Source organism: Vitis vinifera, chromosome 15 (assembly GCF_030704535.1).
Source record: "Vitis vinifera cultivar Pinot Noir 40024 chromosome 15, ASM3070453v1".
NCBI classification, from domain to species: domain Eukaryota; kingdom Viridiplantae; phylum Streptophyta; class Magnoliopsida; order Vitales; family Vitaceae; genus Vitis; species Vitis vinifera.
Window position 1 is genome coordinate 4,950,799 of NC_081819.1, and position 15,123 is coordinate 4,965,921.

General features: G+C 35.0%; 1 protein-coding gene across 1 annotated transcript; it reads left to right on the forward strand.

The window, feature by feature from the left end:
• Nucleotides 1-10,315: 10,315 nt before the first annotated feature.
• On the forward strand, nucleotides 10,316-10,720 carry LOC109122201 (uncharacterized mitochondrial protein AtMg00810). The gene has a single exon (XM_019218632.1). The coding sequence runs from the start codon at nucleotides 10,316-10,318 to the stop codon at nucleotides 10,718-10,720; it is 405 nt and encodes a 134-aa protein (XP_019074177.1).
• Nucleotides 10,721-15,123: the final 4,403 nt, after the last annotated feature.

The following is a 15,123-nucleotide window of genomic DNA, read 5'->3' on the forward strand; positions in this document are numbered from 1 at the left end:
CTAAAAACTCAAGAATTGACTAGAGTTAACCAAACTAACAAAAACAACTTTTGAACATGGCATGGATTTAACAAAACTAAAACTATAAAACATTAAAAAAAATTCAGGAGATCAACCAAACTAAAATTAATAACTAAGACAATAGCATGGATTAAATTCAAAACTAAATAATCTAAAAACTCAAGAATTGACTAGAATTATCCAAACTAACTAAGAATTAACCCTCGAAGCCTCTATGGTGCCGCCTACTCTTAGGAATTGCAGTCCCTTGAGATCGTGGTTCCCCTCTCCGCTTTGTGGTAAGTCCCCTTTATGGCTGTGTGATGGTGAAAAAGTAGGCAGCAATGATTCTTCAAGCAGATAGGATTTCATTTCTAACGCTTCCATGAATCTGGGAAGATCTAAAATTTTGAATTCAGTTCAAACGAGGTACTCTGTTTGTGTGATAAAATGTCAACCTCCGTACAGATAAATCCATAAAACTGCTTTGAAACCTTTGCTTCCGGATCACCTGAGAAAATTGACTAACACATACAACAAAATAGCTTTTGATGCATCTTCGAAGCAATGAGCCTTCACCAACATTGGACGTCATTATCAAAAGAGTACTCTTGAAGTCCACAGTACGTTCAGCCTTTGTTATCGATCGAAGCGTCATCCTCAAGAATCTGATGCATCATGTTGAAGACGTTAGGGTAAGCCTTCTCAATTTTGCCAAAGAGAACCACTGCGTAAGGTCGGAGTCCAACAACTCCAGTCAATTAACCACCCTCAGTGTAACCAACATAACCAGGAGGTGACCCAATCAGTTAGGAGACTGTGTCTCTCATTTATCAAACTCATGTTGCAGCAAGCATGCAAAAATCCAACATAAATGACCTAACTGTTGCTCGATGCCGGGATACATCAGAGAAAAATCCTGGAGCTACCTCACCTTTTCCATGCATTGACGACCCCTCGATCATACCAGAAAACTCCCTTTCGTTTCTCTTTTCTGGCTGCTTTGGTCTTTTCTCTGTTTTGCTCTCCTTTGCCTTGCTTGTCACCTTCCCTTAGCTTTTTCCTCTCATTTCCCTTCTGCCCAAGCCGCCTTCTCTCAAAACCAAAAAAAAAACTCCTCTGATCTCCTCTCCTGTGGCCCTCGGCTCTATATAGAAAAATTCACACTGCCGAAGTAGCCCTTCATCCTCTGCCACCCGTCCTTTTTCTCCATGGAGAAAATCCTCCCTCAAAAATCCGTGAGTCTCCCCCATCCCTGCGGGCCATCACACCCTCCACATGCTTATTGACTTTTATTTTTTTTCAGGAAAAAATCTCACTTTCCTCTAAAGAATCCTCTCACTTTCTTAAACGCACAACCTTATAATTCCTCCAAAACCAATTTGGTAGTTTTCCTTTTTGCCTTTTTAATTGTCTTCATTTCTAAAAAAAAAACCCTCAAACTCCAATCTCCTTCCCCAAGCCGTGTGAGTCTTTCCTTAAACTCTCCCAAAATGTCCACACCTACCTTCCAAATATCAATCTCAATGTGACCGTGCACACCTTCCATACCTTCCCTACAAAATTTCAAAGTTAATACATGCTTCCAGTGGAGATAGTTGGTTTCCATGAAAGGATTGTTGATTGTTTATGGATAATCTCATTCTCTGTGGTTCCTGGATTCAAGGTCTTAGTAATCTAAGAATTCAATCACACAAGTACACAAACAATTTTCTTGGAATGCCACGCATAACACCTTCAAAAGAATTTGTGAATGTAAATTCATGAGGTCAAAGAATTCAAAGTTAAATTCTTTAACTATGAAAAAAAATACTTCTTAATGGATTCCTCAATATCTTAAAAGTATATGATCCTCTACCATAGAGTCGAAGAATGATGGTGATATACTTTGAGAATGTTGGGTTAAGAACAGAGTAATGACATAAAAACTAGGCATATAAAGAACAAAATTGCTCAATATTAGGCATATGTGTATAGGTTGAACCCCACCTAAACATTATGATGTGGCAAGAAACCCATGAAGTGATCCAGAACGACTCTGGGTTGGAATCTGGTCTTTGCTACTGCAACTTGGTAACAAGGAAGACAAGTAAAATCAGTAGAATTTTATGTGGAATTAAACACATGAAGTGATCTCGGTGGGGTGGGTTATTTTCATAATCAGAAAACCAGTAATAAACTTGAAGAATGTATGAAACTTATTTATTATCATGGCAACCAAGTCTATCAACCAGTATATCTGTCAAGATAAGTTACTATTTGTATATGTCATCTATGTCAATGTCAAGAAAAGTCTAAAGCTAGCTTGACATATACATATGTCAAGATTTCTCTATTTCTACTAATGATGAAATCTTAATAGTATGATATCTATCAATGTTTCTTTTACTTCTGTCAATGTTGAATTTAACATATGACAAGATTACTTGATCTTATGTCAAGGTTAACTTACTCTTTTATTAAGGTTACTCCAACAAGTGTCAAGGTCAGACGTCATATATGTCATGATTAAACCCACATATGTCAAGATTTCTAAATATATATGTCAAGGTTAGATTTTATATATATCATAATTGCTTTATATATGTCAATGTTTGGTATCACATATGTCATAGTTGCTACTACACATGTCAATATTGAGCATGAGCCATATGTCAATATAACTTATGAAAATTTTAATATTATTTTATTATAATTTTAATTTTTTAATGGAAAATGAACATGTTATATACCATATGAAACCTATCTCAAAATTAAATTTGGTATATTTTTAATTATGATAATCACAATCAAGTCCTTAAAATAATTTAAATAAATTACTATTAAAAGAAAAAAATTATTACATATACATTAATTATTAAGAACACAATTCCATAAATGTTTTTCAAGTACCTCTCTATTTTCTTTATACAAACAAAACCTAGCTAAACACATTCAATTAAAATAATATACAAACTTAAATTGAAAAGTGCAACATTATCTTCATAAGAGGTGATCTTTGTTTCAGCATCATTGTCTTCTTCTTGATGTGTTTCTTAGATACCTAGTAGAATAAACACATAATTAATAGAAAGTTAAGTAACAAATACCAAAAAATTGAAAGATTTTTTTTTCATAGGACAGTAAATATACTAACCTTCAATATCACAAAGATAAAATAAATACACCTATTGACCTTTAATATCATCGATTGTAATTGAATTGACTTTGTGATTCTAGATTCAATGTAAAACACAGTGGATATTCAAACTCACATATCCTCCAAGATGAAGCCTCATCCATACTTATCTCTTGCTTGAAGCCCAATCAATGGTGAAGCATGACCTCAACAATCCCGAGGTTCAAACAAAACTCAATGGTTTGTTTTAAATGTACTTTTTTCCCATACATTTTTTTTTTCTATTGCGTCTTCAAATGTATACATGGTACATTGTTAATATAATATTTGTATGCATGACAACATGTTTTAAGTTTTAAGGTTATTATTATTATTTTTCTTTTGTGTTTTTCATTTGTTTTCCATTTTATTTATTCTTTGGCAATGATGTAATTTTTTTGTGTAGGGGTTGGTGCTTTTTATTGAGGAGTTGTTGCCCAACTCATAGCATAAACATTATTTGAGACACTTATATAACAATTTCAAGCAGAAGTTTAAGGGACTAGTATTGAAAGATAGAGTCTGGAAAGCAAGCATTGCTTCAAATGTCCCTAGTTTTTGTAGACATATGGAGTGGATGAAAGAAGAAGATGGAGATGTTTATAATTGGTTAGCCTCCAAGCCAAAAGTTCACTGGTCTAGACCCCATTTTGGCACATCATTTATGTGTGATATCCTATTGAACAATTTGTGTGAGTCATTAAATGAAACTCTTGTTGAAGCAAGACAGAAGCCAATTTTGAGTATGTTTGAGGACATTAAGGTGTATTTGATGAGAAGGATGAATGTAAGGAGGATTTACATGACTAAGTGGGATAGATTGCTATGTCCCAATATCCACAAGATTTTGGAGAAGAATAAGGTTGAGGCAGCTACTTGCATACCTACTTAGGTTGGTGGATTGAAATTTGAAATCAATTGCATGCACGATGCTAGATATGTTGTCGATCTTTTCGACCAAACTTGAAAATACAGAAAATGGGACTTAACCAGTATCCCCTGTTCACATGTAGTGGTAGCCATATTTGATACGAATTTGAAAGTAGAAAACTTTGTGTATCCATGTTATCATGTGGCAGAATATAAGAGAGCTTATGAACACTTTCTTAATCCAATGGATGGAGCTAATATGTGGCCAAAACAAGGACTGCCTGTATTACATCCTCCACGTTATCATAAACAACCTAGAAGACCAAAGACATTGAGAAGAAGAGAACCTGATGAACAAAGTCGGAATGTTTCCAAGCTGAAAAGGAATTATTTGGTGATGGAGTGTAGGGCATGTGACCAGGAAGGTCATAATGAAAGAACTTGTAAATCAGGGAGAAGTTCAAATTAGACATAGCAGGAATAAGACACTCAACAATAAAATGCAATCTCGAGCATTACATAATGATATGCAGTAAATGATTAAGAGGTATTTTGTTCATTTTGTGGGATAGTTTTTGGTATAGTTTATATAAATGTTAATAGTTGTTAGATTCGATAAGGTCAATATTTAGGAAAGGGCGCCATGGAAAGACCTTTTTTTGTATTATCATGGTATGCCTTGTTTTGCAAGTAACACAACCTATAGTTAACTTATGTTATTAACACAGTTTGTTTTTTTATGCCTTTTTTTTGTCTTGTTTTTTTCAACTATGTGGGATTGGATGGTCTCTACTTTAGTTCAGGCCATTTTTTGTGTTGTGTGGTATTGTATTGTAATTTAGAGCAGGGTGTTTTCTTTGTGCTATGTTATTGGTAGTTATGCATATGTATTGATGCAGCTATTGGTAAGCTGGACATTTATTTGTGCAACTATTTATGTCTCTTGTGTGTTGTTTATGTCTACAAGTATATGTATGAGCCATATCCTGAATACTAATATGAAGCAGGTTATTGGTAGTTATGCATATCAAGGAGTTCATTTGCATTTTCTTTAAGTTAAATTCATTTGAATGTCATTTGCATATCCCAAATACTAATATGAAGCAGGTTGTTGATAGTCATACTTCAAAATCTAAACTACCACTATATTGTTGATTATGGAAGTCACCTTGATTGCAGTAATAGATAGTAAGAGAAAACAGAGAATAATCCATTTCCATTTTCAAAGTTGGACGAATAATTTGCAAACCAATATCAACTACGGATTTTGCATAGTAATTGCACACTAATCCCATAAATCATCTATAAGTCAACTAACCAATATCACCACTATCGAACATGATGGGAAAAAGTCGAATATCTTTGTTTCCTAAGCCCAAATCAAGTTAGGACTATGCATAACTATCCTATGCCTTTTCTAAATCATATTCATAGCAAAAAATAGCATTTTTTAAAATTCAAAGGATTTAAAAAGTGCTAACGAAAACCATACCTTAGATTAAGATGTTCTCAAATCAAATCCACGTGGTGAAGATGAAGATCGAAATCGCAGAAGTCTTCCTCCCGATGACTCGAACCTTGATCTTGGCACACTTTTGATGGAGAGGAAAAGAGGGTGGAGGCTATGGCTCTCTATCTCTCTGGATGGTGGAAGACAAAAGTTATGGAAACCCAAACCCCTAGGAGGTATTTATAGGGTTCCTAAGTGGGCTTAAGTGACTTGAGCCCACATGGGCTTAGGTCACTTAATCTAGCCCAATATGGATTCTAATTGATTAATTAACCCAATAGGGCCTACTAATTAATCAATTAGCCTAATCTAGAGACCTTGTTCACTTACTCTTATGTAACCTTATGTAATTACCAAAATACCCTTATGCACAAAAGTGAACTTAGAGTCACTCCAACCCCCATAATCTATGCCAACAAGGTATATGAACTTAAAGTGGGGACCATTAGGACCCATAGGAATACTAGCTCCTCAGAATCCAATTCTAAATTTGATTCAACATCCTGCTACAGAGAATCAACTGAACTCTAGTATCTTATGTAAATAACAATGAGACAACAAGCGTTCGGGTCTATGACCCGCTATCCATTGTGTTCAGTCTCCTAACTGGTGTCTGTAGCCTAAGAAAGTGAAAGCTATTACATTTTCAAGACTACCTCTACCATCCTTAAGTTATAGATCCTCTTATTATGTGTTCAATTGACATATCTTAGCTTTTAAAAAGCTTATGTCAAGTTCCACTTAAGGGACTACTATGACCATAGTTTCCATGAACACATCTCCTTAGGATCACCCAAGGGGACAAATAGTCTCAATCCCAAGAGATATCATGGTGCCTCTATTGAGAATACCTACTACTACTGGATTCCATCAACAATGACCCAATTCATAGGGAATATATGATCAGCTTACGATCTCACCCATAGGTCAAAGTCATTACTAACTTTAGCACAAGCTCAATATTCTCTCAAGGTTGAGAAACAATGCAATGAAGTAGCTTGGTGAGGTCATGACTACTTGATAATCTTAAGTCATGACTTACCGTAGGTCCTATCCAATGTGTAACCATACACACTAGTGCACATACCATAGGAAACATGTCCCAATATCCAAGACCATGTTAAAGTTATCAACATCAGCATGTGACTGAGAGGATGTATTGAACAAGTCAAGTTTGTTTTTGTGTCAAAAATATGCCTCTGTTTAGTTTTTCAATAAATTAGGAATTGTCCGAGTCTTAGGGAGGTTGTTGCAGCACGTTTAGAGTAACTGGTTATCTTTCTATTCTTATTTTTTAGTATTTCTATTTCTGTTGATGGTTTTGCCTATAAAAGGCTTGTATCAGGTGAAGTTTAAATCATCACCATATTAATAAAATTATTTTCTTTCCTCCTCTGTGTGTCTCTTTTATAAAGTGGGTTCAACATTTGGTATCAGAGCCAGGTTGAAGAGGGATTTCAGAGAGTGTTTGAGAGTCAAACACGTGAGGAAAAGAGAGAGTGAAATGGGTGATCTTAAAGTCATTGGCGGAATAAAAAAGCTCAACAACCAAAATTACAATACTTGGTCAACATGCATGATGTCGTACATGAAAGGCCAAGACTTGTGGGAGGTTGTGAACGGAAGCGAAATTACTTAACTGGAGGCTGAGGATGCGAATGGTATACTGCGAAAATGGAAGATAAAAGCGGGCAAAGCGATGTTTGCTTTGAAGACAACGATCGAAGAAGATGTGCTAGAGCATATTCGAGATGCCAAAACCCCTTACGAAGCTTGGAATACGTTCACCAAGCTGTTCTCAAAGAAGAATGACACAAGGCTCCAACTTCTAGAGAGCGAGTTGTTGTCGATAGAACAACGTGACTTCACGATCGCTCAGTACTTTCACAAGGTGAAGACGTTATGCCGGGAAATTTTCGAGTTGGATCTAGAAGTCCCAATCGGTGAAACCAGGATGAAGAGAATAATCATCCATGGTTTGAGACCAGAATTTAGAGGTTTTGTTGCTGCTATACAGGGATGGCAAAATCAACCATCACTTGTTGAGTTTGAGAATTTGCTTGCTGGTCAAGAAGCCTTGGCTAAACAAATGGGAGGAGTTTCACTCAAGGGTGAAGAGGAAGCGCTTTATGCCCACAAAGGCAGGTGGAATTCCAAGCAGCACACCGTAAGAAGAACTAAAAAGAATGAGGACAAGGCAAAGAGTAGTCAAGGTGAAAGAAGTGCTCGTGTTGAGGGAGATTCGAAGAATCCTGGCACCAGAAAAAAATTTGAAGGGATGTGCTACAATTGTGGAAAGAAGGGTCACATGGAAAAAGATTGTTGGTCAAAAAAAGGGCTTGTGGAAAGTAATGCTGCTACTTCCAAAAGCGAAGATGAGTGGGACGCTCAAGCACTTTTTGCTGCAATAGGAGAATCAGCTTTTATAGCAACAACGTCTGAACAAATTGATTATGAGAAGGATTGGATCATTGACTCAGGCTGCTCAAATCATATGACGGGTGATAAAGAAAAGCTGCAGGATTTGTGGGAGTACAAGGGAAGACATATGGTAGTCACAGCGAACAACTCAAAACTACCAATAGCTCACATCGGTAATACGGTAGTCTCTTCCCAATATAATACTAATGATGTGTCGCTTCAAAATGTCTATCACGTCACAGGTATGAAGAAAAATCTTCTCTCGGTAGCACAATTAACGTCTTCAGGCCATTCTGTTCTATTTGGCCCTCAAGATGTGAAAGTTTATCGTGACCTTGAGATTATGGAAGAGCCGGTGATAAAGGGACGGAGACTAGAGTCAGTCTATGTGATGTCTACAGAAACCGCATATGTAGACAAGACCAGAAAGAACGAGACAACCGATTTATGGCATATGCAATTAAGCCACATTAGTTATTCCAAACTAACTGTGATGATGAAAAAGTCAATGCTGAAGGGACTTCCACAACTTGAAGTGAGAAAAGATACAATCTGCGCAGGATGTCAGTACGGCAAAGCGCATCAGTTGCCGTATGAAGAGTCAAAATGGAAAGCAAGCCTCTCTTAGTGGGATGAAATACATGGTGACCTTTATTAATGATTTTTCCAGGTACGTGTGGGTGAACTTTATGAAAGAAAAATCTGAAACTTTCTCAAAGTTTAAAGAATTCAAGGAAATGACAGAAGCAGAGGTTGATAAAAGAATCCGTTGTCTGCGTACTGACAATGGAGGAGAGTATACCTCAGATGAGTTTTTTTACTTCCTCCGAGAATGTCGAGTACGCCATCAGTTCACATGTGCCAACACTCCGCAGCAAAACAGCATAGCAGAAAGAAAGAACAGGCACCTAGCAGAAATCTGTAGAAGTATGCTTCATGCAAAGAATGTTCCAAGACGGTTTTGGGCAGAAGCAATGAAGACTGTAGCTTTCGTGATCAATAGGCTTCCTCAACAAAGGTTAAATTTTTCATCACCCTTTGAAAAATTGTGGAACATAAAGCCTACAATTAGTTATTTTCGAGTTTTCGGATGTGTTTGCTATGTCTTTGTACCTAATCATCTACGCAGCAAGATGGACAAGAAGGTTGTTAGGTGTGTCTTAGTAGGATACGATAGTCAACGAAAAGGATGGAGATGTTGCGATCCTACAACTGGAAAGTGTTACACATCCTAGAATGTGGTGTTTGATGAATCATCTTCATGGTGGTCCTCAGAAAAGGAAATATTACCAGATTCAGATGTTTTTAAGGATGAGTTGCAATCTGCTCGAATCCAACTAAGCTTAGGTGAAGCTGAAAATGCAGCCAATGGTGATATCGGAGATGACGAAACTCAAAGTCCTTGGCAAACTGGTGTGCATGGACAACCAAGCGAAGAAGGTGAGCCTAGTGAAACAGAAGCACCAATTCCACTTAGAAGATCAACAAGAACCAAGAAGCCAAATCCCAAATATGCCAATGTTGCCATAGTAGAAGATGCAAACGCAAAAAAACCAGAGACATTTGCAGAAGCATTTCAGAATCCAGACTGGAGTAAAGCTATGAAAGAGGAAATTGCAGCATTAAAACGAAATCAGACTTGGGAGCTCGTGCTAAAGCCAAGAGATGTAGAGCCTATTTCCTGCAAATGGGTTTATAAGATAAAACGTCGCACAGATGGATTAATAGAAAGGCACAAGGCTCGTTTGGTAGCTCGAGGATTCTCTCAACAATATGGACTAGACTATGATGAAACGTTTAGTCCAGTTGCAAAACTTACAACTGTACGAGTCTTACTTGCACTTGCAGCTAACAAAGATTGGGACTTGCGGCAGATGGATGTGAAGAATGCATTCTTTCATGGAGAGTTGGATCGGGAGATCTATATGAATCAACAGATGGGCTTTCAGAGTCAAGGTCATCCTGAATATGTATGTAAGATGCGGAAGGCACTCTACGGATTGAAACAAGCACCCAGAGCATGGTATGGTAAGATTGCTGAATTTCTAACTCAAAGCGGGTATTCAGTAACACCTGCAGATTCTAGCTTGTTTGTCAAAGCTAATGGAGGAAAGTTAGTTATCGTACTTGCATACGTAGATGATCTAATCATCACTGGAGATGATGTTGAAGAAATTTGCTGAACAAAGGAGAACTTGTCAGTTCGTTTCGAGATGAAAGAACTTGGACAACTTAAGCACTTTCTTGGGCTAGAGGTGGATCGCACACACAAAGGGATTTTTCTTTGTCAACAAAAATATGCCAAAGATTTGTTGAAAAAGTTTGGGATGCTCGAATGTAAGCCGATCTCAACACCAATGGAACCAAATGCCAAGATGTGTGAACACGAAGGCAAAGACTTGAAAGATGCAACAATGTATCGACAATTGGTGGGTAGTTTGCTTTACTTAACTTTAACTAGACCCGATATCTCTTATGCAGTTGGTGTGATGAGTCGATCCATGCAAAATCCAAAGAAGCCTCATTTGGAAGCAATTCGACGAATTTTGAGACATGTGAAGGGTACAATTGATTATGGTCTATTGTACAAGAAAGGTAAAGATTACAAGCTAGTTGGCTACTGTGATGCTGATTATGCAGGAGATCACGACACCCGCAGATCAACTACCGGGTATGTGTTTATGCTTGGATCAGGAGCAATTTCTTGGTGTAGCAAGAGACAACCGACAGTATCTCTGTCAACAATGGAGGTAGAGTACTGAGCAGCAGCAATGGCAGCTCAAGAAAGTACGTGGCTTATACGGCTGATGAATGATCTACATCAACTAGTGGACTATGCAGTTCCATTGTATTGTGACAACCAGTCGGCAGTTCGTTTGGCAGAGAATGAAAACAAAAGTACATGATTTTTGGATACAATCTATAGTAGTCATATGTGTTGTAGAGAAGAGATGCTTTCTAAGTTAGATAGACTTTTAATTTAGAGATAAAATTTGGAAATGACACAATAGTACCAGTTAAGGATAAATGTAAGATTTTCATTCAATTAAATAATGGATCCTAAAATTTTATCTCTAATTTTTTATATGTTAATAAATATGATACAAAATCGTTTATTTTCGTTAAATATTAATTGTGGATATAACACTACTACAAAAATTCAAAATAATGACGTTTGATTCCTTGACACTTTTAAAAAGCTTCATTATTTAGATTATAATGTTATATTCATTGGTGCTTATTAAAAGTGCCATTGTTTAGTGTAATATTTTTCAATTCATGGCACTTATTAGAAGCGTCATTGTTTGATAAGGGCCATCTAGGCATAACTCGGTATATAATGACAGTGTCGTAGCATTAATAATGTACCTTGGCACTTTTCTAAAGCGTCATTGAATTATGGGTACAAATATATCTCCCTAAAATATTTCTTCCCCTCCACGATCTCTCATCCACTAAACATTTCCTCAACCATTTCAAACCCCCCTCCCCCTAAATGCTCGTCCAAAATCAACCCGTGAGCAAGACTAAATGGGGGTTGTAGGAGACTTACCAGTGGGCATTATCACACATCCTTCTCATATCCTTCTTCATTCCTAAACCCAAACTTTGACAAACCCTATTTAGGAAACTTATCGAGTTACCCATGTAGCTCACCCTAGATTGAAGCTTTTTTTTTTAAATTATTGCAAATCAATTAATATCTGTCAATCTATAGTGACCCAAGTGGCATTAAAAACATGTATTTGAGTTATGAGATTCTTAATCCAGTTATTGTGGGTGACAGATATGGGGTTCTTGATTCAGCTATTATGGGAGAGGCTTGAGGTGGCCATAAGGCATCATCTTGCCCAGATCTAGAGTTACGACGTTCTTAATCCAGTCATTGTGGGTAATGGATGTGGGGTTCTTGATCCAGCTACTGTAACCAAGGGTTGGGGTGGCCATAGGGCGTCATCTTGCATAGATTTGTAGGGAAGAGTGTCAAATGGGTTGGACTGTTTTGGGTCATGGTAGAGTTGGCCGTCATCGAGGATAATATCCAAGAGGTGATTCCTAGCTGTAGGTTTCTGTTGCTTTGGGCTGGAGTTGAAGATTGGTAACTCTTTTTGTTTCTTGATTATTTAATAGGGGTTTCTTTGATTCTTTTATTCTGAAAAGTTTTATCCTTTTGTTTCTTGAAAACTATTGGGTGAGGAAGTTGGAAGTTGTTTTTGCAGTTGTTATTGCAACAATGGTCCTTTCATTCATTGGGATGTTCGGTGACACTTAAACCCATTGGAAAGGAACTTTTAATAGGCAAGAAATTCATTTTTTATATGAAGTGTTTTTTCCCATATTTTTATGAAATATTTTCTTAAGTTGCATCCTTGATAAACTAACTTTGACTTTGAATCTATTTCTAGGTGTTGTGATTCCAAACCTTAGCTCAAAAATAATTTGACAAGCAGTAGGAGTTGTTAGTTGTGTTATAATGGCTCACAATGTATTTTTGCATTCTACTTTGGTACATTGAAGGAAGATTGACCCTCAAAGTTCAGGTTCAAGAGGCACTTAAATGGTATTCAAGTGAGTCTCCTATTGTCCTTCTCATTTCTTTGGTGATTAATTTTTTTGTGACAATTGTTTTTGAGAAGGGATTTTATGGTAATAAATAGACAGGTCTACTTATGGTAATTCATTTTTTAGAAAGGAGTTTATTAGAATTAAATTAAACTAAAATCTATTTTTAACTATTTATGTTGAAATTTAATTTCTTTAAAACTAAATTCCTTTATTTTAGATATTTAATATAGTAAAATAAGAATCAAAATAAACTTTCATTCATTTATAAGAACCATAAATAGTAATTTAAAGCTAAAAAAATTTGATTATATATATTTTAAAAATATTTTTGACAAAAAAAAAATTGAAGTTTTTTGTCATTGTTAATTAAGTACCATTCTTAAAAAGTTTTATCAAAATTTTAAAGTGATGCAATTCATTTTCTTTGGTGCACTTGGTTTATTTTAAACTATTTCTATTTGAAAGGCACGGTGAATTACACTTAGACTGAAGTTTTCTCTTTGCCTTTGCTTTTATCAGGTAAAACTTGTTCCGAATGGGTACACTATAAAAGGAGAAATGCATATTTTATTGACTAATTTTAATAGGCAAAAAGATAAAATGATGTCATTAAGTTGCTCATGTTTCTCTCTTATGTGTTGTAAGTCTACCCTTCTTGAATTGAATCATTTTCTTTGAAGAATGTGTTGGGTGCACCATATAGAATAATAAACTAAGGTGATGTTTGTTTTTTTGCTTAATTCTAAATAGAACCTTAATGCTTGTTTGTTTTTGTAGTATTTTATTTCTATTAAGTATTAAAAAGTAAAGAAAAATCAATCTGTTATTTTTTCTATTTAGAAAAACTTACATATTTTGGCTTTTTCTATTTGGCAAAAAGTTTATAATAAATTATGAAAAAGTAGAAAAACAAACAACTTAAATTCTAAAAACAAATTGATTTCGGTAAAAAGCCAAAAAAACAAACACTACCTTAAGTGTCCTCTATTCTTCTCTCTGCATAAATTTAAAGAAAATTCACAACATTTTCTTTTATAAGGGTCTCCTTTTTTAAAGCGAAACACAGTACATGTGTATTAATTATTACCTTTCTTGCTTCAATTGCTTGAACTTAGGCTTTGTAATAGATTTTTTTGAATTAAAACTATGATTTGAATTCTAAAACTTTAAGAGAAAATAGGGACTTAGCTTCAAAGATATAACATTTGAGATTGCTACTCACTATGGATGTATTTATGTTTAACAAAATTAATGAACTATTTGGTTGTTTAGAAATAGTTTAAAATAATCTTAAAATGGTAAAAATATGAATATATTATCATTTTTTTCACATTACCCCGTAATTAATATGACTAGTATAAAATGTATAATAATTAATTAATGTCGTATCTAAACTAAAAAAATGAAAGTAACAAAATCTATTTGTGCTTTTACTAGGATTTTTATATGTTTTAAAATTCTCCTAATCATAAATAAGATTAAACTTGACATGATTTATTTGTTTTTAAGTAGTGGAATTTCTTATTTACATGTCCAAAATATTTAAACACCTCAAAATGGACAAAAAAAACCCAATATTTAAACTTTATACATATAAGGGAGAATTGGGCTTGGGCTTTAGGCTTTGATAATTTTTGGGCCCAACTCATAATTCTCCCTATATATAATATATAAAATATCAAATAAAAACCCAACCCACTCTCACATTCATGATTGTCTCGCTTTCTCTCACGTTCCCTAGAAAATTCAACTTGCTAGCTTTCACCAATCGGAGACAATGTTATAATTTGAAGATTGCTCATTTCACATTCAACATCTCTTGGTTGTTGTTCAAGAATCCGGTAAAATTCTCTTCACCCTTTTCTTTCTTTGTTTCATTCTTTCTTTCTTTCTTTCTTTCTTTCTGTAGCATAAATGTATCACTTTCTCCAGAAAATTCAATTCAAGTCTGCTAGTTCTCAAGAATCTGATAACTTGGGTGTCGTTGATTTCACATTCAGCAACCAATTAATTGGATACCAATTAGTTTCCATGCCCAAAAGGATTGAATAGCTGACCAATTAATTGGAATCCCAATTGCTTGAATTAATAATCTAAGAATTTAAGCTAGCTGAAATGATTCCATCTGATGCAAAACCCTATTTTAACTTATCTTTATTAATAAAATATAAAAGGGTCAGCCCATAATTTTAGAACTTGAGGTACCAATTAAAGAACCTCTTTTAATATTTATGAGTGAATTTTCTCATTTGAAAGCCTTTAGTGCCATTTGGATTGAAAAACTTCAAGTGTGTCCTTTTATTTAGAGTTAGTGGTCTTCATATTTCACTAAATAAAGGAAATAGGCCAAATTTGAGAAAAAATAATGAATTTTGTTTGCCAAAAATTAATTTTTCAATTTTTTTTTATTGGGCAAACCTTTTTTTTTTAATTAAAAATTTCACTAAAAGCTTTCATTTTATAACTAAAATTGGAACCTCCAATATTGATTTACTTAGAATTTGTTTTTTAAAGTATTTTTATTAATTTCAAATGGGGTTAAATGTTTAAAGCATAAATGTAGTACTAATTCTTATTTGCATACAGATATTATTATTTT

Excerpts from the sequence above, each read along its gene's own strand:
- LOC109122201 (XM_019218632.1), top strand. The coding sequence starts at position 10,316 with ATGGAACCAAATGCCAAGATGTGTGAACACGAAGGCAAAGACTTGAAA.